We start from the raw sequence: 24,427 nt of genomic DNA, 5'->3' as shown, positions 1-24,427 counted from the left end.
CACAGGGAATAGAATAGAATAGAAATGGAAATAGAAATAGAAATAATAGAATGATGCACTTTATCTTTATAATAAAGTAAATGTTTTGTTCCTAGGAATCATTTTTCAAGAAGTTCAATTGCAGCAGGAGGTCAAAAAGGAAAATCATATTATACAATCACCTTCACAGTCACCTTCCATCATAAGGATGATGTTTGCTATTTTGCCTACCATTATCCTTATACTTACTCCGCTTTAATGGTAAATTATTTTAATACGAATACATTCATAATAACTTGGCTTACAGTTCCATTGTTTGATAATGATACCATCAAATAATTATATTGCTCAGTATTTTATCACAACATTCAAAAGCTAAAGTACTGTGTTATAAAATAAATAAAAGTTGAGGATAAACAATCCTATGGAAGTAATGTCTTTGTTTAACAAATACCGTAAAAAGTTTAATATTTTGCAATGAGATCTCATATGAAGAATTTCAGAGCAAGAAGTGTGTTTGCTTTTTGTTTATTTTGTTCTAGTTAGCATCAGGTATGGTTAAAACAGTGTGCAGTATATAATGAAGGCAAATCTGATCAAGTAGTAAATATAGAAATGTAAAATTGCTTATAATGCAGTAAGTAGACTTCAATATGAGTATTGAAATGCCCAAATACTGATCACATAGTTATTTCCAATGTACTTCATTTTTGTTAAGAAATAGTAACAAATGCACACTGTGGACTCTTATCTTCCAGTAGTCAGGAGAACTTGACTTTTAGGAAATCTTTTGGAACAGGGGAACATCTACTTGATCTTAGTCCCTTTTTTATGAAAAGTTCTATCCATTCTTGAATAGAAAATTTTAACTCTTCCCAATAATAGCCACGAAATGGCTTTTACAGCACAGAATGAAAATTTAAATTGCAGAAAGAGAGGATTTACCAACATTTAATCTTTTTATGCTGATAAAGAACATTTGCAATGAAATGGGAAACAATAAATTGGCAAGCCTTGAGAATAAATCAGATATCTGAAAGGTTCCTTTAGGTGACAGATCAAACTTTTTTAGTTTGCATATATAATAGCAGTTATACCAGCTTAGGTTAAATGCATAGAGAATTTCATTGATTGCTTTCCATTGTGAAAAAAAGTTTTACTTGCAATAGTTTAGTATTTTTATACACTTGCTAATGATGATACTGCAACTTCTAATATTATAAGTTACCTCTTGTTTATATCTTAACATAATGTATGTTTACATCTTGTATGATTCATAAACTCTTTCTTACTAACAATGCAGACAAATTTAATCTTCATTATTTTATATAAGTTTTTGTTGCTATAATTATTTTTATTCCTTCCTTACATCTGTGCACTAGGATCTTAAACAATACATAAAACATTAGATGCAATATTATAAGGGGTGAATTTAGAAATTATGTTAAATATTTTAGCTAGAGTTTTAAAATGCGTAATTGAAAGATGAAACAAGCTCTGAATTTATGTACTTATTTTGCATGATGAAGATGCATCTCCAAAAATTAGAATCCACATACAATTCTCAGCAGATATATTTTCGGCAACATGTTTTATGTGAGACTCTCTCTGGGAATAACTGTCCTGTAGTAACTATTACAGCCATGCCAGAATCAAATTACTATGAACATATTTGTCAGTTCAGTAAGTATGGCCATTTCCTTTTGATTATATTCAAAAAGTTTCAAATCAAATAAAAACCGTCTTTCCTTGATTTTGTACTGTTTAGTTATAATAATTTATAGGCATGCAACAGAAAACACTGGCCACAAATTTTCTGAGTTAATTTGATGCATGGAAGTTTGAGATATGCTTCACTCTTCCTAGCAACATTGGGATTAGGTGGCATTTTTGTGATATTTGTGAAAGAATTGGAAAGACAATTGCATACTTCAGTCTGTGTGGATGAGCCTCTTTCAGGGAGAGAGAGAGAGGTCCAGTCTAAACGCAATAGCCCTGGAACAACAAGTAGTATCAAAATTAGCCACAAAATTTAAAATTCAGTGGAATTTTAAAATAACAATGCCAGTGCAGACTGATTCTTCCCTCTTCCACTGAATCGGTTCAAGGAACATTATACCGATTGTAATATTGTAATAGAATATGTTGATTATACCTTGTGCTTTCATAAACTACCATGCTGTATGGAAGACTGTATTTCATCTTTATAAATTTATAACAAGCAGACGTAATGTGATTAATCTGTCAGGGATGTTCTAGTATATTTTTAAGGTCTTTCCAACTCATTGATGGCTATATCATGCTATTTTACTTGTGCTGTTTTCAGGAAATCGTCCTTATATTTTCTTATCTGCGCGTGTACATCCTGGAGAAACCAATTCAAGTTGGGTTATGAAAGGAACTTTGGAGTATCTTATGAGTAATGCTCCTGCTGCCCAGAGTTTACGAGAATCCTATATTTTTAAAATTGTACCAATGCTTAATCCTGATGGGGTCATCAATGGAAAGTAAGTTTTTGATTGCATTTAGCAACGGAGTTCATTCTCAAGGTAGCTATGCTTGGAATACAGATTTTCTAGATCAGAACCTTTCTGCAAAATGTATCTTCTAGAACACGGGTATCAAACTCGCAACATCACGTGACGTGTTATGACGTATCACAACTTTTATCCTGTTGCTGGCAATGGGGTGGGCACGGTTTTGGCGTGACGCGTCCGGTCCGCAGGCTGGCAGTTTGACACCCCTGTTCTAGAATCTTCACTAGCTAATACAGTTATGTTATTTTAAGTGAACAGTTACTTTTCTTCATACACAAATATGCATTTATACTTTTTAGTAAGTCCAGTTTTATTTAAAAATAATATTTTAAGTACATGGTCATCTACTTTCCATAATAGTTTCTCATTTTCAAGTATTGAACCAAAGATAATAGTACCGGATGGCACTTTGTGATGCAATTAAATCAAATATAATATTAACTTATCCCAAATGAAGATTTATCTATTATTGAAGCGCAGTGTTGTTATTCCTCTTTCTGACAACCTGCATTAAGGGATGGCTTCCTGCTGTTTTTTCATGTACCAATGTAGGAAAATGAAAAGGTGCTTTTTACTACTTAGCCAATAAGGAATGCTAAGATTAGGAGTTCAGTTCTATAAGAGGAACAAGTGCTATGAGGTTGGCATCAGAAGTGAGTCTTAAAATTACCAAAGGACTCTGTAAAGTGTATATACCGGAGAGACCAATGCAAACTGAGTTATTCCTTCTTTCCTTCCTTCTTTCAATTTAACGGCCTCCCATCTCACCTGGAGGCTGTGGAATTCTGGAAGTTGGTCCACATATCTTAAAAGTTATCAAGATTGAGAAATGTTGGTCTAGAGTGGTGGCTGTTGAACATTGGCTTGGTCTTGGAAAAGTTAGAGAGTAAAGAAAACCATCTCGATACAGATAGGCCAGATCTCTTACCAAAGAGATAAGGGGGAAAATGTGGCTTAAGCTCCAAGCAAGCAAAAGGTTTCAGCAAAAGGCTCAAACAGAATCTCCCTAATTCACATGAGTATAGAGGTGGATAGGTGGGAAATAAAGCACAACTGGACTCAGAATATTATATTAGTATAGCCATACAGTATTAACACATTTTAGTTTTCCTATGGAGTTGATTTCTTGATTTGTCTGCATAGTTATTCTGACAGAATGCTTATAAACAGCTGGCAACCCTATAATGGACAGGGTAGCGTTAAACATGTTGGTATGACCCAGAAAAGTGTAGCAAAGCCAAAGAGAAGGGGCATCATAGGACTTAGTCCACCTTTTGCAGATGATGTCTGATGAGGGTTGAAGATGACAGAAAATAAGAGGTTTACGAGTTGACTGCTAAACTGAGAGAAATTACTGTCAGCCCTTTTAAACCCTTTCTTTGATTCTAGATAGCAGTAGTTTTTAGAACTACAGAGGGATAATACACATTAAGAGTATTAAATATAAAACATAAATATGCATAGGGAAGCTTGGGCTGCACAATTGAATAGACAAAAGTTCAGTTCTGTTGCAAAAAAATCTCAAGCCGCCTTGCTTATCTTTGGATGGGCAAACGGAGGAGGGAGCAGTGGAATGAGCATTCTGGTTATAAATTACTATATGGTTATAAATCTTGTCTGCTAAAAGCAAACCAGGATGCTGCCTATTTGTTTAATTAAAAAAAATCTGAAATCATGTTTTGTACAGAGTTTTCTATTAAATCCCAAGAACACATAGAAAGTTCCAATCACACTTCCAGTAAAGGCTGACTTTAATGGGCAAAAGGTACTAACAATTCCTCAGGGAAGTTCCTCTTAGTACAGTCTGCTTCCTTGGTCAATAACAGGTAGTCCAGAGAAGTTAATTATTCTGTCATTGTGTGAGGCTTGTCACAATAAAAAGAATTTTAGCTAAATTGGAGAATTTCAGTAAGAGATAATGTCTATCTAAGTAACTATTAATATGAAGCACATTTTTTACTCTTGAATCTGTAGAATTCCCATGGATCTTGCTCCTATACTGTATTAATAGCTCGTAAGATTTAAGTATAATCCTTTGTATATTTTACTCAATTCAGTGGGATTTATTCTCTGCATAATTTCTACCCTGGGCTGACTGAAGCCAAGTATTGTGTCCCTCATGCTATTAGACTGATTTCAGCCAAGTCTGCTACACTTAACACAGCTGTCTTTTATTTAAAAGTCATAATGAACTGTTCAGTTCTAAGGAAGAAGCCTCAGCTGCAGGACTCTGACAGTGTCCGGCAGAGTTTCTCTTATCCTGAAATGACCTAACTTTATTTATAATGCTGAGGAAAAGCACTTTCTTGTTTGTTTTCTACAGAATCAAAGGACTAGTGTTTCTTTCATTTACATGATGTAAATATCTCTTGCTGTATCATGCTTTGACCCTCACACAAGCAAAGAGCATTTATCTCTCTGATTTAAACTTCATGCAAAGCTATATGACACAATTCATTTGGAGCAATAATCTTTAAAGCCTTTATTCAGAATCTAAATCACTGTGAGAATTAAAGAGGTGACTTATTTTCAGTGTTACATAATTGAGGGTTTCAGTTGACTTTTTAAAGCAGATCAGACACCTTCAGAACAATGCAATTTTTAATATTAAAAATTATAAGGGAAATCCAGATTTAGTAATGCTTAGTGTATACCCAGTGAGATCAAGTAAACATTATAAAGGTCCTGCGATTTCACTGTTTCTATTCTAAATTTCAGTCAGTCTGAATGTAAGACTGATGAGATAATGGATAACGTTTTTTGCACATGAGCATTTTGTGAAATGCTACTCCAACTATAATACAAAAACAAAGGGAAAAACCATAAAGTTGGTAGAAACCTAAAAAATAAATCAATGACACTTCTGAAAAACTATTTTCTCCTATTCACAATTTCAAACTGTGTCAATCGTGGGGCCATTTGTCAAGGTTGGTTTGACAAAAGTATACATGTTAGCTTTTTCTTTCCACGGATTTAATTCAGTTTAGCTAATTTAAAATATTAAATGCTTGAAACAATACACTTGCAGCGAAATCATTAACATCCACACAAATTTTTAACATTCGTTTTCCTGGAGAATGAAATAATAGAAAACTTTTTAATTCTTGTTTTATAGTCATCGCTGTTCCTTAAGTGGAGAGGATTTGAATAGGCAGTGGCAAAACCCAAACCCGGATCTGCACCCCACAATTTATCATGCCAAAGGTCTGCTTCAATATTTGGCTGCTATAAAACGTTTGCCATTGGTAAGCAAGTGTTTTCTTAGTTAAGAAAAACCACTTAAAATGTGATCTTCACATTTAAAGGATGTGCAGGTAATGGCAGTTGAAACTCCCTGTCAGATGCCTAACTTCGCCTTCTTTGAAGCTCGCTGGCAACTGCCATAAAGGGGGGGGAGGGGGAGGGAGGGAGCATCTGGGAGAGGAAGAGTGCTGGAGGTGTGAAAGAATGCTGTGGGAATTTAGGGAGTATGGACACTAACGGGAACCAGAGGTGCCAAACCAAGCCATCTGCCTGCCTTCGAGGACGCCAGTCCTGGGAAAGGAATTTGTAGCGGTGCCTGAGACAACAGGTTCCCAAAAATCAGAACAGAACCTGATTGAACTACTCTCAAGGGGGAGGGTTTTAGACATTGGGGATTGCTCTCAATATATGATTTTCGTGCAGTTTTCTTTTAGAGCTTGCCTCCTTTCGCCGCGGCCTCAAAACACACCTGTTCCACCAAGCTGACCTAGACTGACAGGCATTTTAATTAATTTATATTTAGTATTTTTAATTCATTTTAAAATTCTCTAATTTTTATTGCACTGATGTTCTCAATTTTCATTTTATCTTGATTTATGTACTTATTATATGTTTTATTGTGAGCCGCCCTGAGTCCTTCAGGAGATAGGGCGGGATATAAATCCCATCAATCAATCAATCAATCAATCACTCACGCGCGGCACTCAGCGTCTCTAGTAAAAGTACCCTTTCTCTTAACACCTATGATATCAAGGGTCGTTCTTTCCTAGGGAGTAAGCTGTGGCCAGTTTGACATGCCTTGAACTTTAATTCTTTGTAAAAGCATTGCTTAAAGAATTGCCTTCTTGCCCATATTACTGTGCTGTATTAGAACTGTGCTGAAGAAAAATTAGTAATAGTGAAATTAGTTACAGTGAGTAATCATGAAATAATGGTGGAAACAATTCAGCTCCTGTTATAGGACCATTCATCTAAGAATATAAATATTTGTATATCTATCATTTTTTAAATGTGAAAGAGGTAGATACATAAACAAACAATACTACGTACCATTTCCTGACTTGATTTTTATATCAGTTTTCTTTAAAATTAAACAAAATATGTCTTCATTAATGGTGTAGAATACTTTAAGTTGTAAATTCACATTTAAACCCCTGAAATTATATTCTTCAAGAAATTCATGATAAGCTTGATCTAAATTGTTTATTAAAATTCTTTTAAAATGTTAATAAAATTAAATTAGCATATCCATTGGAAGATTTTATTCAAGGGTTCATATCACTGAATGCATCCTTTTTCTAAAGAATCTTACTGGTGGTTTCTAGATAAATGGTTATTTATCAGATATGGATTGTTATATCTGAATTGTGTTTTATGTTGAATGTGCATCTAATTTTTGAAAAATACTTTTTATAGGTTTTTTGTGACTATCATGGTCATTCTCGCAAGAAAAATGTATTTATGTATGGCTGTAGCATCAAGGAAACAATATGGCATACTAATGTTAGTGCTGCCTCTTGTGATCTGATTGAAGACCTTGGTTATAGGGTAAGTAGATGTTTGTTTGTTTGTGTATGCATGCAGATATATGCATAGGATTTATGGTTTGTGTTTCTTTTATTGTACTATTTTCATTGAATAATAGTTTGCTAATAGTATTGTTGTAGATAGAGGTCAAATTCTGATTAGTATTTAAAGAAAATTAATTTGGGAACATTACTAAAACTCAGCTCAAGAGTATTTGTTTTATATTTGAGAGCGTTTCATTTGAAACTGCAATGCCTTCAGTACCATGAATAATCAGATTACAATAACCAAGCAAAGACACCCCAAAGGCTAATGAATTTATAATGACATGATAAAATCAGTATCTAATTGCTGGCAGAGCTTGAATAGTCAGGAAATGACTGGGATAGATGAACTAACATTTGATTCAGTGTACATCAGTTTCACATGGAGCCCCTCACAAGGTCGGTGTTGCCCACAGACCTGATCGGACTTTATGAGCTTGTGTCATGCGCCCTAAAGATCCACTCCCCAATGAAGAAAAATCCTCAGTCGTGTATAAGATGTCGTGCCAGAATTGTAATTGCAATTACATTGGGGAGACGGCAAAACGACTGAGGACTAGAGTGCATGAACACAAGCTCGCTATTAGAAGACAAGAACAACATTCACAGGTGTGGGCACACATGGCTACACATAACCACGTCTTTAATCTAACAGGGACCGAGGCAATTGCCAGTGACAACACTAAAGGCGGCCACTTGTTTAAGGAAGCTTGGTTTTCAAACCGCTCCTCTATCAACCGGCACATAGACCTCCCCCCTGCATACCAGGCACTAAGGAATTGGGAAGAGGAACGACGTGCGCGATATGAAGGCAAACAGCGCAAGCATTCACAGAGCACCTCATATCAAAATCAAGATTGCACCAACACACAACCACCCTGCAATGTAGAACACAGGGAAGAAGAGCAACAACCATTTAGAACCTCTGGTATGAGAACACAGGCAAGGACTAGAGCTATGTCTACAACAAATGGAACTATCAGCAATTCACTTTTGAGAACAGATACCCAGAGACAACTACATCCCCCAAAAACAGATGCGTGACAACTCAAAGAAATACGGCCGACCTCAACAAACAGATCAGTGACGCGCTCCATGAGCAGAGTGCAGACACCAACAGTATAAACGTGATCTGGCAGTTAGCCAACGAAAGCTTGATCTTTTAGCAATAAAAACTGTTTTAGCTTTTCTTATTCTATCCCAGAAGAAAGACTCATTCTAGCCTGGCATTTTGGCCTCACTTTGTTTAGTCATATGCTTATAAGCTGGAAACGGATTCATATTTGTTTATGTACATATGGCATTTGAGTAACTTTAAGTCTTCAAGGCTAATAATCCTTGATATGCCTGTCCTCGGTTTAATCCCCTTTTAGAGTCATCTATATTAGTGGCCATCAGCACATCTTGTGGTAACAAATTTCAGAGGTTAATTATTGTGCTGTGTGAAGAAAAAGCATTTTCAGAAATCTTCAAAAAAAATGCCATGCCATAACAAAGTCCATAGATTTTCCAGTATCTAGACAGACTGCACTTAGAGGCTTTCTGATAAATCTTTGGTTCTGCACTCTCCATGCAGAACTGCTTTGTAACCTGCACTTCCTCTGACATACAATGTATTCTCTCCTCATTCAGAGGGAGATCTCTGTAGTATTCTGCAGATCTGTGACACCCAAATTTATACTTTAAAGATATATAAGCACAGAGTTTTTCTATAGTGTTTGTTGTTGCTTCTTTCTGGCAGACTCTCCCTAAGATTCTGAGCCAGACAGCCCCAGCATTCTGTATGAGCAGCTGCAGTTTTGTCGTGGAAAAATCAAAAGAATCTACAGCACGTGTTGTAGTGTGGAGAGAGATAGGTGTTCAAAGAAGTTACACCATGGAAAGCACATTGTGTGGATGTGATCAAGGGAAATACAAGGTAAGTATGGTGTGTGGTAAAATAGCATATTTATATTAATGCATCTGAAGAATTAATTTGGTGCTGTATAGTACTTGATAAAAAGCAGAGACATCACCCTGTCAACAAAAGTGCGCATAGTCAAGGCTATGGTCAGTTGCAATGTATGGCAGTGAAAGTTGGACCATAAGAAAGGCTGAGCGCCAAAGAATTGAGGCCTTTGAACTATGGTGCTGGAGAAGACTCCTGCGAGTCCCTTGGACTGCAAGGCGATCAAACCGGTCAGTCCTAGAGGAGATCAACCCTGACTGCTCTTTAGAAGGCCAGATCCTGAAGTTGAAACTCAAATACTTTGGCCACCTAATGAGAAGGAAGGACTCACTGGAGAAGAGCCTAATGCTGGGAAAGATTGAGGGCAAGAGAAGAAGGGGACAACAGAGAATGAGGTGGCTGGATGGAGTCACTGAAGCAGTAGGCGTGAGCTTAAATGGACTCCAGAAGATGGTACAGGACAGGAAGGCCTGGAAGAACATTGTCCGTGGGGTCGTGATGGGTCGGACACGACTTCGCAGCTAACAACAGCAACATAGTACTTGAATTCATTTCAAGGGAGCTTGGAACTGTGTCGGCTCTTGCACATCACATAATTTAATGAATAGACTCATTAATAGTTAGCATTCTTCTAATGAATTCCAAAGAATAGCTAGAAGAGATAAGAATGCCTTCTTAAATGAACAATGCAAAGAAATAGAAGAAAACAATAGAATAGGGAGGACCAGAGAACTTTTCAAGAAAATTGGAGAGATGAAAGGAACGTTTCATGCAAAAATGGGCACGATAAAGGACCAAAATGGCAGGGACCTAACAGAGGCAGAAGAGATTAAGAAGAGGTGGCAAAATTACACAGAAGAACTATACAAGAATGAGCTTAACGTCCCTGATAATCACAATGAGGTGGTCACTGACCTCGAGCCAGACATCCTAGAATGTGAAGTGAAGTGGGCCTTAGAAAAGCTGAGCAACAACAAAGCTAGTGGAGGTGACAGTATCCCAGCTGAGCTATTCAAAATCTTAAAAGACGATGCAGTAAAAGTGCTACACTCAATTTGCCAGCAAATTTGGAAAACTCAACAGTGGCCACAGGATTGGAAAAGATCAGTTTACATTCCAATTCCAAAGAAAGGCAGTGCCAAAGAATGCTCAAACTATCGCACCATTGCACTCATTTCTCATGCTAGTAAAGTTATGCTTAAAATTCTACAAGCTAGACTCCAGCAGTATGTGGATCGAGAACTACCAGAAGTACAGGCAGGATTTCGAAGAGGCAGAGGAACTAGAGATCAAATTGCTAACATACGCTGGATCATGGAGAAAGCTAGAGAGTTCCAGAAAAACATCTACTTCTGCTTCAGTGACTATGCTAAAGCCTTTGATTGTGTGGATCATAACAAACTCTGGCAAGTCCTTAAAGAGATGGGCATACCAGACCATCTTATTTGTCTCTTGAGAAATCTATATGCGGGCCAAGAAGCAACAGTGAGAACTGGACACGGAACCACTGATTGGTTCAAAATTGGGAAAGGAGTCCGGCAAGGCTGTATACTGTCGCCTTGCCTATTTAACTTATATGCAGAGCACATCATGAGAAAGGCAGGGCTAGATGAATCAAAAGTTGGAATTAAGATTGCCGGAAGAAACATCAACAACCTAAGATATGCAGATGATACCACTCTAATGGCAGAAAGTGAAGAAGAACTAAAGAGCCTCTTGTTGCGGGTGAAGAAGGAGAGTGCAAAACTTGGGTTGAAACTAAACATTAAGAAAACCAAGATCATGGCATCTGGTCCTCTCAATTCCTGGCAAATAGATGGGGAAGAAATGGAGGTAGTGACAGATTTTATTTTCCTGGGCTCCAAGATCACTGCAGATGGGGACTGTAGCCAAGAAATTAAAAGACGCTCCTTGGGAGGAAAGCCATGGCAAATCTAGACAGCACACTAAAAAGCAGAGACATCACCCTGTCAACAAAAGTGCATATAGTCAAGGCTATGGTCTTCCCAGTTGCAATGTATGGCAGTGAAAGCTGGACCATAAGAAAGGCTGAGCGCCAAAGAATTGAAGCCTTTGAACTCTGGTGCTGGAGAAGACTCCTGCGAGTTCCTTGGACTGCAAGGCGATCAAACCGGTCAGTCCTAGAGGAGATCAACCCTGACTGCTCTTTAGAAGGCCAGATCCTGAAGCTAAAACTCAAATACTTTGGCCACCTAATGAGAAGGAAGGACTCACTGGAGAAGAGCCTCATGCTGGGAAAGATTGAGGGCAATAGAAGAAGGGGACGACAGAGAATGAGGTGGCTGGATGGAGTCACTGAAGCAGTAGGTGTGAGCCTAGATGGACTCCAGAAGATGGTAGAGGACAGGAAGGCCTGGAGGAACATTGTCCATAGGGTCGTGATGGGTCGGACACGACTTCGCAACTAACAACAATGAAGAAAACCACTCACATATAATCTGGAATGTCTGTTCACATATAATTCATGTATAATCTGCAATATGGAAGATGCCCTTGTGTTCAGTTGGTGACAAAAAATTCGATCATGGTTTCTGCTTGCCTTAAAAAGCATTCTTTGTGGTACGGGTCATCCTCAGGTTACGAAGGCAATGAGGACAGGAATTGCCATCACTTAAGTGATACAGTAGTAAAGTATGACATTACACAACTGTATCACTTAATGATGGCAATTCTGGGTGGTCCCGGTTGCTGTTGCAAGCTCAAAATGCATGGATCGTTAAACAGGAAGAGGTCACCGGGGGTTGCTGCACGAGGGTGGGGGAGGCTGGTCCAGGCTGTGCATTAGTCATGGGAGGAAGCTAGGAGAAAGACTGGGAAGACCGGTGCAGGCTTCATGGGAAGCTAAGGGGAGGGTTAGTGCAAGCAGCATATGAGTGATGGGAGGCCAGGGGAGGGATGGAGAAGGAACTGAGAAACATTAAGCAGTATTGCTCATTTGAAGTGTATATGGCAGAGAGTCAAGGATTCATATGCCATTCCTCCATTTCCGCCCACAACTTTTTATGTTTGGAGTGGATTTGAAGCACATCCGATTAAATTCACAAAGAATCTCCCTCTGGATGTTCCCATTTTATGCAGGAAGTTGAATATATTAAAAATATTGCCAGCATTTTCTACCTCTTCTTTCAGTTACAGGTTTTGAGCAAATAATGAACTATATATGTGAAAAAAAGCAAATTGCACTAAACTGCTTAACGCTGTATGTTTTCTTACTAGGGCTTACAAATTGGGACACGTGAGTTGGAAGAGATGGGAACCAAATTCTGTACTGGTTTATTGCGTTTAAAAAAATTGACGTCACCACTGGAATATAATCTGCCGTCTACTCTTTTGGACATTGAAAATGAATTAATTGAATCTAGTTGCAAAGTGACAAGGTAGGAAAAAATCATTTTTAAAATTTTTACCAGAGGGTTATTTGGATTAAAAAAAAGATGTATAGTGGCAGGCAGCTTAACTCCAAATAATTAATGAAATAGGAATCTAGATCCAGAAATCAAGGTATTGCTTGCAAAATATACCCAAGGGATTAATATTGCAATTTTGTTATGTTTATGCATACATGTGAGGAATGGTCAGCACCTGTGTTGCAGTAAACACTGTTTTGATCTAGATAGCTGAGTGGTCAATTCTAAAATATTAATTTTGTGAGACACAATATATATTTTTCCATTTAATCTCTTTTAATACCTAACATTACAGCTTTTGGGGTTAGGCTTTACATTACAATGAAGTGCTGAGATAAATTTTGATGAAATATAATGTTAAGTCAGTGGGTGCCAAAAATGCTTTGAAATGGAACTTCATTTTGGAGCATCTTGCTATAAGCTTTGGAGAAGAGTGGGTTGGTTTATTTACTTGAAATATATTAATGCTTTTTGTTTTGGAGGCATAGCAATATGAAATTAGGAGGGTCGGTGGGTGGGTGTATACCTTTGATTCAGGGTTGACTCCTGGTGATTGCCTAAACCAGTCCCTCCAGATTTCTTGACAAGATTTTCAGAAGTGATTTGCCATTGCTTTCTTCCTAGGACTGAAAGACAGTGTTTGGCCCAAGGCCACCCTGCTGTCTTCATTCCCAAGACAAGGTTATAATGTTAGGTCTCCAGGTCTCTAGCCTGGTGCCTTAACCACTACACCAAACTCGGTCTCTGTCTTCCTGCATTATTTTTATTTTCTGCCAATGAATAAACTTTGGGAAGTGGGGTGGGGGGGTTGGGAACGACTTTGTAATACACTAAATAAGCTTTTACAATAATTCCTCTTCTATAAAATCTATTTTCTAAGAAAATTGTCTCTTACAGCATGAAGAAAAAACCTAATGCTGGGAAAGAAATTGGTACTATTGGAAAAAAAACATTTTGATTAACTTTCTAAAGTTCAGTTGTATTTAGTAATCCTCAGTGTTAGTTATTTTTTAAAAATTAATTGGTGGAATTCAGCATAAAACATACAGTTGTACAGATCTTCAGTACACAAGTAATATACATGTTATTTTCCCAAATTTGACATTCCTATCTGAGGAGAAAAAAATTAAATGTTAGGAATAATTTGTAAATACTGAAAGATATCTATATTAAATGGTTACATTTCCTGTGAATTACATTCCATTTTAACTAACCATAGGGTTTAACGTGTTTGCTGTAGCCCCACTACGTATGTTCTAGAAGAAGATGAACCTCGCTTCCTTGAAGAAGTGGACTATAGTGCTGAGAGCAATGATGAGCCAGATGTTGAGTTGGCAAATAATGCTGGAGACTATGAGCCCTGTCTTCAAGAAGATGGACTCTCTGACTCTGAAATTACGAGGACACATTTGCCCTGAGACATTCTTGGTACATGAAGGAACAAACTACTGTCGCTTATTTAAAAGGAACACGGTGGGTTATTTCATCTTAGGGTTTTGCTAAAGCAGATAAACTGCAGTTAGCCCAGTTTAAAAACAATAAATGCTTCTGACTTTTAACATAATTGGCATTTGTTTTATTTGAGCAATTTTAACATTGAAATTAATTTGTCACTGGATGCCTGCCACTTAACAATGCATAGCTTTTTGCTCTGGTCCACATAATCAGTAAAATAAAAGAAGTACCGTATTTTTCGGACCATAAGATGCACTTTTTTCCCAAAAAAGGGGGGGGGGGAACTAGGTGCGTCTTACGGTCTGAAGGTAAGCGAAAACTCTTGTCTCCCATTCAGTCAATGCCGTCCATCAGCTCCATTTGAGAGATGTGATTGAATGAAGATGCGGAATTCTCCGCCCCTCCCCGCGTGCGCCCATTTTCTTCCTTTTACTTCGCCGCTAAAGAAATAGTTTTTGCTAAACCAAACCTCATAGGCCAAATCCCAATAATTCTCCAGTTTCATATTGCTGGCGACTTGCCCCAGCAAAGCCGTGAGGAGTTGTCCTTGCAGGTTTCTCTGCAAAGTTTATCGGAAGTGATTTCCCATTTGCAAGAGTAATAATTGTTTGAAATTGCTTTGGCGTCTTAGAAAACCTATTCAGGGAAAAGAAACTATTGGTACCTTAAATTTTGGCCAGCAGCTGAAGTGCGTTCAAAACCCCTGCAAGAAAGCAGCTTCTCATCCTGGCGGGGTGGGGGAAGGGCAGCAAATAAGTTCTTTGTTTCTAATGCATCTTTTCTTCCTTCCCCCCCCGAGCACTTCGCCCGCCCCCCACATTCCTCTCCTCTCCTCCTTCCTCGGCTCTCAACGCAGCCCTGCTGCGTATACACGTGCACCGAGACACGCAATCCACTGGGTGGAGGGTGAGGGTGGGGAAGCCGGCACGCTGAGCTGCTGACCAGCCAATAGAAATGCAGGTTCCCGACGTGGCGAGGGCAGGGTGCATAGAGAAAGAATCGTGAGGGTTCTCGTGCCGTGGGAGAAGTGTGCGTTCGAGGAGAGCTACCGGTAATTCACACGTTTGCGGGCTCCCAGCGGAAAAGAGCAGGATGGATTCTTTCTTTCTTTCTTTCTTTCTTTCTTTCTTTCTTTCTTTCTTTCTTTCTTTCTTTCTTTCTTTCTCTCTTTCCCTTCCTTCCTTCCTTTCACTCTCTCTCCCTTCCTTCCTTCCTTCCACTCTCTCTCTCTCTCCCTTCCTTCCTTCCTTTGTTCCTTCCTTTCACTCTCTCTTCCTTCCTTCCTTCCTTCCTTTCTCTCTCCCTTCCTTCCTTCCTTCCTTCCTTCCTTCCTTCCTTCCTTCCTTCCTTCCTTCTTTCCACTCTCTCTCTTCCTTCCTTCCTTCCTTTCTTCCTTCCTTTCACTCTCTCTCTCTCTTCCTTCCTTCCTTTCACTCTCCCTTCCTTCCTTCCTTCCTTCCTTCCTTCCTTCCTTCCTTCCTTCCTTCCTTCCTTCCTTCCTTCCTTCCTTCCGCTCTCTCTTCCTTCCTTTCTTCCTTCCTTTCACTCTCTCTCTCCCTTCCTTCCTTTCACTCTCTCCCTTCCTTCCTTCCTTCCTTCCTTCCTTCCTTCCTTCCTTCCTTCCTTCCTTCCTTCCTTCCTCTCTCTCTCTCAAAAAATGTGGCATTAGCAATGCCTTAGATGGAACTGAAGATAATGTCATATATGAAGATAGCGAAGAAAGCGATATAGGTGATTGTGAGCAACAGAGCTTCATAAATTCTGACACTAGTGATGATGAGTTTTTAGGGTTTCCAGGAAACTAGAAAAGTGCTTGAGCCTCTAAGTCTTTCCTCATTTGTTAATGGAAATGATGATGGTTCTTAACACCACTGTTGAGTTTACGCTGTTAAACATTACGGTATTTTGCTTTATTATAATAAATATTTTAGTATACTGGTACTATTTGGTTCAGAATATTTTTTTTCTTGTTTTCCTGCTCTAAAAACTGGGTGCGTCTTATGGTCAGGTGCGTCTTATGGTCCGAAAAATACGGTAATTTCTAAGATATAACTGGCAAATCTGAGAGTAGGCGTTAACCTTATTCTTGTATTGCAAGACGTTGGGCTAGTTATTAAAATTCACATACAGTTTTATTGGAAAGGTTTCGCATTTGTGTGCAGGGTTTTAATTCTGTTTTTTTGTTTTGTTTTTGTTTGTTTGATGTAACACAAGGATTTCTCTGAATTAAATTACTTTGTACTGAACAGAAAGAAAACTCAATGTTCTCATTGCTACATATTTTAAGCCTTAGATTGCATTGACTGGTTTTGCTACAGCCTTAATTTAAAATTGGCAACATCCACATTCATAGTTGAGGAAAGAACTATACCTGCAGAAAGATTTTATTTACCAGGTAAACATTTTGAGAGTGGACAGTCTTATATTCAACTGTACTTGCAACTTTTTTCTTTAGTCCTCTAGTACAGTTTTACATGTCATAATATTTCTCCATGTGAAAACACTCCACAAAAACACAGGAGAGTTAGACATGGATCTTTCCTTCCTGAAATGCAGGACTTTTCCCCCCCCTGCGTGAGGAGAGTCAGTTATGTAACTATCAACCCACATTTTAAGATGGTATCATCCATCAGCTTTTCGTGAAAAAATAAGCCTCATGTATCTATGCTGAATATAAAGTATACTGTATATTTATGTTAGCATTTATTACTTAAAACTCATAACCAAATACTTTCTGATGTTCATATAAAGCTTGGAGAAAATAGGTGTCCTTTGTAAGCATAACAATTTAATTGTATGCATATTTCGTGATACGAATTCTAGATCCTTTTTCATATTTAATATAGCCAATATGAGCTCAGAGTGCTCTGGATACAAAGCATATAATACCTTTATATATATTATTGTGGAAGAATAATGGTGTCCATTTGGGTAGAAGTTGCTTTATAGTCTCTTGAACTGTGTAATACAGAGAAAAGTTAAGCATGCTGAATTCTAATTTTAAAATATCTAAGCACATAGAATCTGTGAATATTACATTTTTCAACTGTCTAATGTCTGCTTTATCTCCCTACCTGCTGTTCCCCTATCTTTTTAAAAATATTTAAAATGAAAGCTGATATGACATTAGAACTAATATCAGAGTATTGAAAGCCAGATCTTTGTAATATTAGCCAATCTATTTCCTGGAATAAATCCACACTCCACCTTTTTGTTTCCTTTTGTTGGTGCTTATGCTAGAGGGGATGGTCTGTATTTTTCTTAACTAAAACAACTTGCTCATGTAAAGGGAGATTATTTTATCACTGTCCCCTCATTGCCAAAGGAAGAAATTAAAAATAGAATCAAATCAGTTTTAAGAGATCTATGTTTAGCCTTCTGAGTTCCCACTTCCCACCCAAGCTAGACATATTTCACAGTTAGATAAAATTAATACAGGAAGTATCTAAACATACATGGAAAATATATTCATTGATTTTTTAAAAAAAAATTAATCCAATTCAGAACTTTGCTACTATATAGGACTGCTAAGTGTTCTGTGTACAAGGAAAATGCAGTCAGGATTTGAGTGAGACAAAAGGATTTATGTTTCAGGTTTTCTGGAATTAAAATAAAGAGATGCCTTCTAGCCATAATAGCATCTTAGAAACAACAGATGTCCTAGATTGGCATTTAAATTTTGGATTAGATTATAAAGGGATGCTGTTATCAAATCAGATGTATTCAAGAACTGATCCTGTGTGTATTTGTTCTTTGCTTTGTTGTAAAGAATTTACTATGCTGTAAGGAAACGAATGGATAATTAATATTGATATAACAAGTTGTATTAATTTCTCCAGCCTCTTAACTGAAACAGATTAAAGAGTCTTAATCTTTTGAACTTTATGAATATTTTCCTATATTTTTAAATCCTTGAATGTATTTTCATATAATTTTGTTTTTACAAGATGATTTTTGATGCAAATATGATATGAAACACCACAAATATTAAAATATATACATTTGAGTTGTACTTTGTCAGCTTCTGGGACTTTCATAGATGGACAAAGAAAATTATGTATCTGTAATGCTTATTTCTTGTAATGAAATCTTCCTTTTTAAATATTGTACTGTATCTCACAGACAAAAGTTGTATCAACTATCAGATGTCAGTTATATGTGGAATATTATTTTAGTCATAATTTAATGACAACAAAGGCTCAAATTAGACTGGGAAATATCACACAATTTGTACAAAAGCCAGAAAGCCCAGGCTTTAATATAAGAATTCATTGTAATCCTGTAATTATAAATTGTGGCAATATTACAGTGTATGACCTACTTCCCAGATAGAAAATTTATCAAGTAAATGTATAATAAAATAATTATCACCATCTGATTTCTCTGCACATTGGAGGAATAGGACTGGGGAGGGAAAATTGGAAATCTTCAATATACAATGTCATGTCACAGTTTAAAAATAAGTGTTGATAAATTATCGACAGAAGCTATTTTTGGATTTAGATGTTTACAAAAGCTTGAATAGCAAATTTAAAGAAATTTGGATTCCTGTATTTATTTTTTTTAAAAAAAATCATATTAATCCTATCTTAGGGCATGTACTACATTTCAGATCTCCTGCCTCAAAGTCGCAGAAAAATGTGAGATCCAGACTCTGGCATCTTTCATCAGTGGTACTAAAACTCTGGAGATCCCAAGAAAGGGTGTGGTGGGTTCTGTACCATAGATTTAAATATTAATAGAATTCTTGCCAAATGTACAGATGAAGAACAGGAACATCCAGTTCAGTTCCTGTTATGGCTGCCCCCCTGGTGTGTAACTGCAGATAAGAGGCACAGAAAAGAAAATCCAGAAACGCCTCCATACTTCCACATTTAAAAGCAGTGCAATTTTAATTACTTTTCATACGGTTTTCCTCCTTTAGTTTATACCGATAGTCCTCATCGTACGACTACAATTGAGCCCAAAATTTTTCGATCTTACTCGCCACGGCTGTTAACTGAATTACTGTACGTAGCTGTTAAATCAGTAACACGGTTGTTAAGTGAATCTGGCTTCCCCATTGACTTTGCTTGTCAGAGGGTTGCAAAAGGTGGTCACATGACCTTGGGACATTGCAACGTCATAAACATGAGTCAGTAGCCAAGCATATGAAGTTTGATCATGTGATCATGGGGATGCTGCAATGGCCTTAAGTGTGAAAAGCAGTCATAAATTACTTTTTCCAGTGCTATTGTAACGATCGCTAAATGAACTGTTGTAAGTTGAGGACTATCTGTGTATCATACTATACTACTAACATTCTGAAATATGAGTCTTTTTCACCTTAACACTGCTGCTTCCAGATGAGAAGATTAGTTATATGTGTTATTAGTCCTTTTGAATTCAGAGAGGGCTGGAAATTTAAATCAAGGATCAGACAATTAGATTACATAAAATGTAGCATTACTGTATTTTTTAAAGAATTCTGGTGGTTTCATTTTGTGCAATACAAAGTTTATATGTCAGTGAAAATGGTACAGCAGATATTAGGAATGGTGGGTCATATATGGTGAAGACACTACACATTATAAGAAATGGAGAAAATCCCCAAATCAGAGAATATTCTAGTATTTTAGTTGTCTACCAACAGTGAAGGATGTTTCCTTGTATGTGAATAGAACATCTAATGGCTAGCACAGCAGCACAGGGCTTAGAAATATTAGTACCAACATACATTAAAATTGTAATTCTTGGAGGGTTGCTCTATTTCTATCAAAGCTTTCTTAAAGTGCCTCTTTGAAGTGGTGGTGTAAAGTGAACAATGTCCTATTTCTAAGGATCAGAGCAGAGTATTGCTTTGCTGTAAGCTAATAGTGGGCCAAAGCTGCAATCAACAATATAACATTGCTGGCGATATTAAACTACACGTTTATATAAAACAGTAATGCCAGTTATTTGGTTTTTACTTCGCTAATTTTTTTTATATATACAGTATTTCTATTGTGTAGCTGTTCCATTTACACATCGTATCTTCAGAACTACATACACTTCAGCATTGTCCTTATCTGTCAGCTTGCATGTCAGATTTGGTTTACAGTTGCAATCTTCTTTTATTTCCTTAGTTTAATTAAAATTTTGTTTAGCTTCCAGAAGTTGTGTGTGCTAATCACTGGAGGTTTTCAAGAAGAGGTTGGACAACCATTTGTGCAAAACGGTATAGGATCTCCTGCTTGAGTTAGACTAGAAGGCCTCCATAGTCCCTTCCAACTCTGTTATTCTGTATTCTAGGTTATTGGCACCTGTCAATAAATTTGATCTAGCCTTTTTGTTTCTTTTTCATTTAGACTGTTCTATCTTAAGTTCTCTTTCTAGTTCAGTTGCCTTTACAGAAGATAGTCTTTGTAAAAAAACCCTCTTCATGTTTTTAATAAAAAAAACTAATCAAATGAATTCTCAATATTTTATTTCTACACATTCTAATTTATTAAAATGGGTTTCTTCCTACCACAACCCTCAGTGCAAAAATAGATTTTAAGACTAATGAGTGGGAATACTATCAGCATCTGAGTTTCAATACACATCTTCAATGGGAAGCCTAGAAAGATTATATTCCCCCAACAGCCTCCGCCTTTGGAATAAAAAAACCCCCCACCCTTTTGTTCTTTAGAAATAAAGGACAACAAAGCAAGAAACCTCCTGAGTTGGAAGTGGGGTGTACCATCTGTCAATAGCTCTGGGGAACAGCTGGAATTAAATCAATAAGTGTAAATGGAAATCTAACATCATCCTGTGAAATTCAAAAAGGAACATGACAAGAGTGCCCATTATTTCCACAACTGTTTATATTGGTTTTGGAAGCTTTGAATACGGATATAAGGCAAAATGAGTGGACAATGGGGGGGTTAACATTTATTGAGACATTTGAAGATGTAGTGTTGGTGTTAAAAGACTTATTGAAAAAGGTAGAATTATTACTGAGAAAATTAAAAGATTTGATATACTAGCTGTTACAATCTTAATGTCTATAAAATGAAGTATAGATGATATTTATCACTAGAAATATTGTCAAAAATGTATAAAGTTGGAAATGTAAACACCCAAAAGTGTCTTTTTGCCAACCTTGGTGGATTATAAAAAGTTAAAAATTATTGGACTAAAATATATTATTGTTAACTCAAAAATATGTCAAGGTCAATACACAGTTTAGACCAGGGGTGTCCAAACTTTTTTCAAAGAGAGCCAGATTGGATGAAGTGAACATGCTGGAGGGCCGAACATTTTTCCGAACATTCTTTGAACAATTGCAATTAAATGCAAATGAATTATTTTATGCCAAGTTAATTGCAAATGGCATACTTTTCATTTTATAACATTAAGATCAACTGACAGCTGAGTTTTCACAATGAATTTTAAATAAATTTTAAAATTTAGCAAGCATGATTCTGCTTCTGTTTGACCTTGGCAGATGGAAACTGTATTATTTGCTTTGACAAGGTCAGACTCTCTGGTAACAGCTCACACACTTCCACCAGTTCACAAATTCTGCTAGGCCAGGGCCCTACCTACCCCTGTCCAGCTCCCCACATCCCAGCCCATAAAATGGCTGTAAAACACAGAATGCGCGCACGTGCACACACACACACACACACACACACACACAGAGAGAGAGAGAGAGATAGAGCTTCCAATCTTGTGAGCAATTCCAACAGCTAAAGTAGCCTGAGAGAAATTCCAAATCTCCTCACCTTCCCAAACTCCAAACTCGCACGTCGTACGCTCGTCTTCCAAGTTTGGGCGGTGACGTCAGGATTGGGCTTCCGATGCGGCCCTCTCACCGCCCTCCCTCCTGTGGCAGACAGTCTTCTGCTTGCCGCCCTCAATCAGAAGGAAGGGCCATGGGAGGGGCCGCATTTACACAGAGCAGGGAGGGCTGTTAGAGGGCCGTATTAAACCGCCCCCGGGCCGCAAATGGCCCGCGGGCCGGACTTTGGACATGCCTGGTTTAGACTATAGATATTTTTGTTAGGGCTTAATGACAAAGGTTTGGAATAATTTCAAGGTACTTTGTTCTTGTATATGATAATGGCAGCAAGTCTTCTATATGTTCAACACTGGAACGATATGATGATACCTACAATGGAAGAACAGTTGTTAAAGCTGATGGAGCTGACTAGGATAGTGAAACTGACGGCTTTGATTAGAGAAAAGACATTGACCAAATTCAATACCAATTGGAAGCCCCTTTTGGGACTTTTTGCATAAACCAAAAAAAGTGAAATACCACATATCTACTTCATGACAAGTAATATTTATATATTATGAAAAATAAAGGCTATGCTATAATTGTAGAACAAGAGTTAAATTTAAGTTGTATGTATATCTGCCATAACAGAAATGGAAAGTCATTCTTTTTATATATTTTTTATTTTATTGAACCTCTATCCCTTATTTCTTTATCTATTCTCTCTCTTGACTATTACTTTTTTGTTTTTTTATCCTTTGCTTCTAAAAACTTAATAAAGATATAGATATATAAAGGGAGAGCCAAGGCGAGTCCAGAGAAAAGAAACAAGCTTTTTCATTAAGAGAATTCTGTTTAGGAAGAAATTTCTAACTATTCTTAGCTACGATGCTGCATTCAAATTTTGTGCTCTCTGTTATCCCCTCCCCTTGTTTTTATTTCTCTGCACAAGTAAGGTATTATGTATAATATCTGGCTTTCTTAGTTTTAATTGTATATATATTTTGAAGCAGAGATCCTGCCCTAATTTATTCATTGGTCAGCGCCATCCTGTAATCTACCGAGAACACTGCATTTTTGTAATGGTTTTAGGTATCTCTTGTGAGGTTGATATACTGTAACTCCCAAAGAATAGGTGTTAGGGCTAAAAACTTGGATCATAGTGCTGTAGTGTTTAAGAATGCAGCACTGCAGGCAAACTGCCCACATCCTAGAGTTTGTTCCTGACAGGACTCAGCCTTCCATCCTTCCAAGGTTGATTAAATGAGGACCCAGATTATTAATATACAAATAATGTTTTACATTGTAACCCCCCCACCCCCCAGAGAGTGCTATAAAGTGCTGTGGGGTGGTATATAAATCTAAAATGCCATGCCATGCCATGCTATGTACTGCATTCCAGAGGACCAGGAGATTGTATTATAGATTAAAAAAAAGTTATACCCCAGAAAAGTACCGTTGCTCGAGGGAGCTCTTATTTCTCACGGACGAGGGTCCAATTTATGATGCCATGTGAGGCATCTCCAGAAAGATAGTTGGTGGCAGGAATTATCCATCAATTATATCGGGCCAGATCTGCAAAACCAGTAGACTTCTGGGAGAGGATATTTGAAAGCTTCAGCCTTTCATTTTATAAGCCGACCCATGCTGCTACAAAAGTACAATGAAATAAAATGACAAGAATATAGGACTTGCAAGCCAAAATATTGAAAGCCATCACATATGAAGACACTCTGGTTTCTCATAGTAATTGAGTTCACCAATTAGGGAAAAGACCCTTTCTTGTTTATCCATCATTCTGGCTGATTGAGTATGTATCATCAGGTCAGTAGAAATTATCAGATTTAAATTTAGGCTTATAGAACAAACATAATACCTTGAACTTGGAACACATATACATGGCTCATTCTTAGTGATTATTCTTAAAAACAAACCAGAAAAATGTTTTTGCACTGGACAAGTATCCAAACACCTCAAAAATGGCTAGTGCAGAGTATTTTATTTTAATATCTTAAGTATTTTAGACTTAAGCAGACAGTTACTGTGGCAAGAACTATTACTTTATATAATGGGCACCAGTCAATCTTAGACAAGGCATCCCTGAGCATAATCTTTGGTTTTCCAAGATTCCAAATTCATTTTTTTAATTAAAACAAAACCAGCAAATCAAGACATTCTCAAGGATTCTCTACTAAATTTGAAATGTCTGATAGTTGTTGACATTTGTATGACTTCTGTTCAAGCATTTTGTAGTTAAACCTTTGAAAAGTGCACCATTAGATGGTTAAGTGACAAAGTGGTGATTGTCTCTCCTGCTATCCTGAGTTTTTATGTTTTTGTTTTTCTGTTTTTAATCAAGTGTTTTATGATGTTTATTGTGTTAATATATTGTATGCCACCAAGAGTCATGTTTTGTGAGTGGGGAGGCTAAATAAATTTGTTTAATAAAATACCTTGTTTGATGTATGCATATTCATTTTCCTCTTAATTGATCTCAGTTTGTTCCTGTTTATCTCTCTTCATTCTATTACCAACTTATCCAA

The 24,427-nt window shown here is 37.2% G+C and overlaps 1 protein-coding gene across 7 annotated transcripts in view; it reads left to right on the top strand.

Moving 5' to 3' along the window:
* AGTPBP1 (ATP/GTP binding carboxypeptidase 1) overlaps positions 1-18,594 on the top strand; it is a 74,167-nt gene extending 55,573 nt beyond the window's left edge. For 4 of the 7 annotated variants that reach the window (XM_083355855.1, XM_083355853.1, XM_083355854.1 and 1 more), the window contains 8 exons: positions 96-240; positions 1,509-1,662; positions 2,306-2,486; positions 5,632-5,761; positions 7,176-7,307; positions 9,072-9,248; positions 12,516-12,676; positions 13,947-18,590. In XM_083355855.1, coding sequence (XP_083211981.1) covers positions 96-240; positions 1,509-1,662; positions 2,306-2,486; positions 5,632-5,761; positions 7,176-7,307; positions 9,072-9,248; positions 12,516-12,676; positions 13,947-14,124 — 1,258 coding nt within the window. In that variant the 3' untranslated portion in view covers positions 14,125-18,590. Of the gene's footprint in view, positions 1-95; positions 241-1,508; positions 1,663-2,305; positions 2,487-5,631; positions 5,762-7,175; positions 7,308-9,071; positions 9,249-12,515; positions 12,677-13,925 lie in introns of all 7 variants that reach the window. The other 3 variants (XM_083355856.1, XM_083355859.1, XM_083355858.1) reach the window with 3 other exon arrangements.
* Positions 18,595-24,427: the final 5,833 nt, after the last annotated feature.

This window comes from Vipera ursinii (genome assembly GCF_947247035.1).
Source record: "Vipera ursinii genome assembly, chromosome: 2".
Taxonomy (NCBI): domain Eukaryota; kingdom Metazoa; phylum Chordata; class Lepidosauria; order Squamata; family Viperidae; genus Vipera; species Vipera ursinii.
The sequence above is the reverse complement of the archived record's forward strand: the minus strand, read 5'-3'. Positions and strand labels throughout refer to the sequence as shown.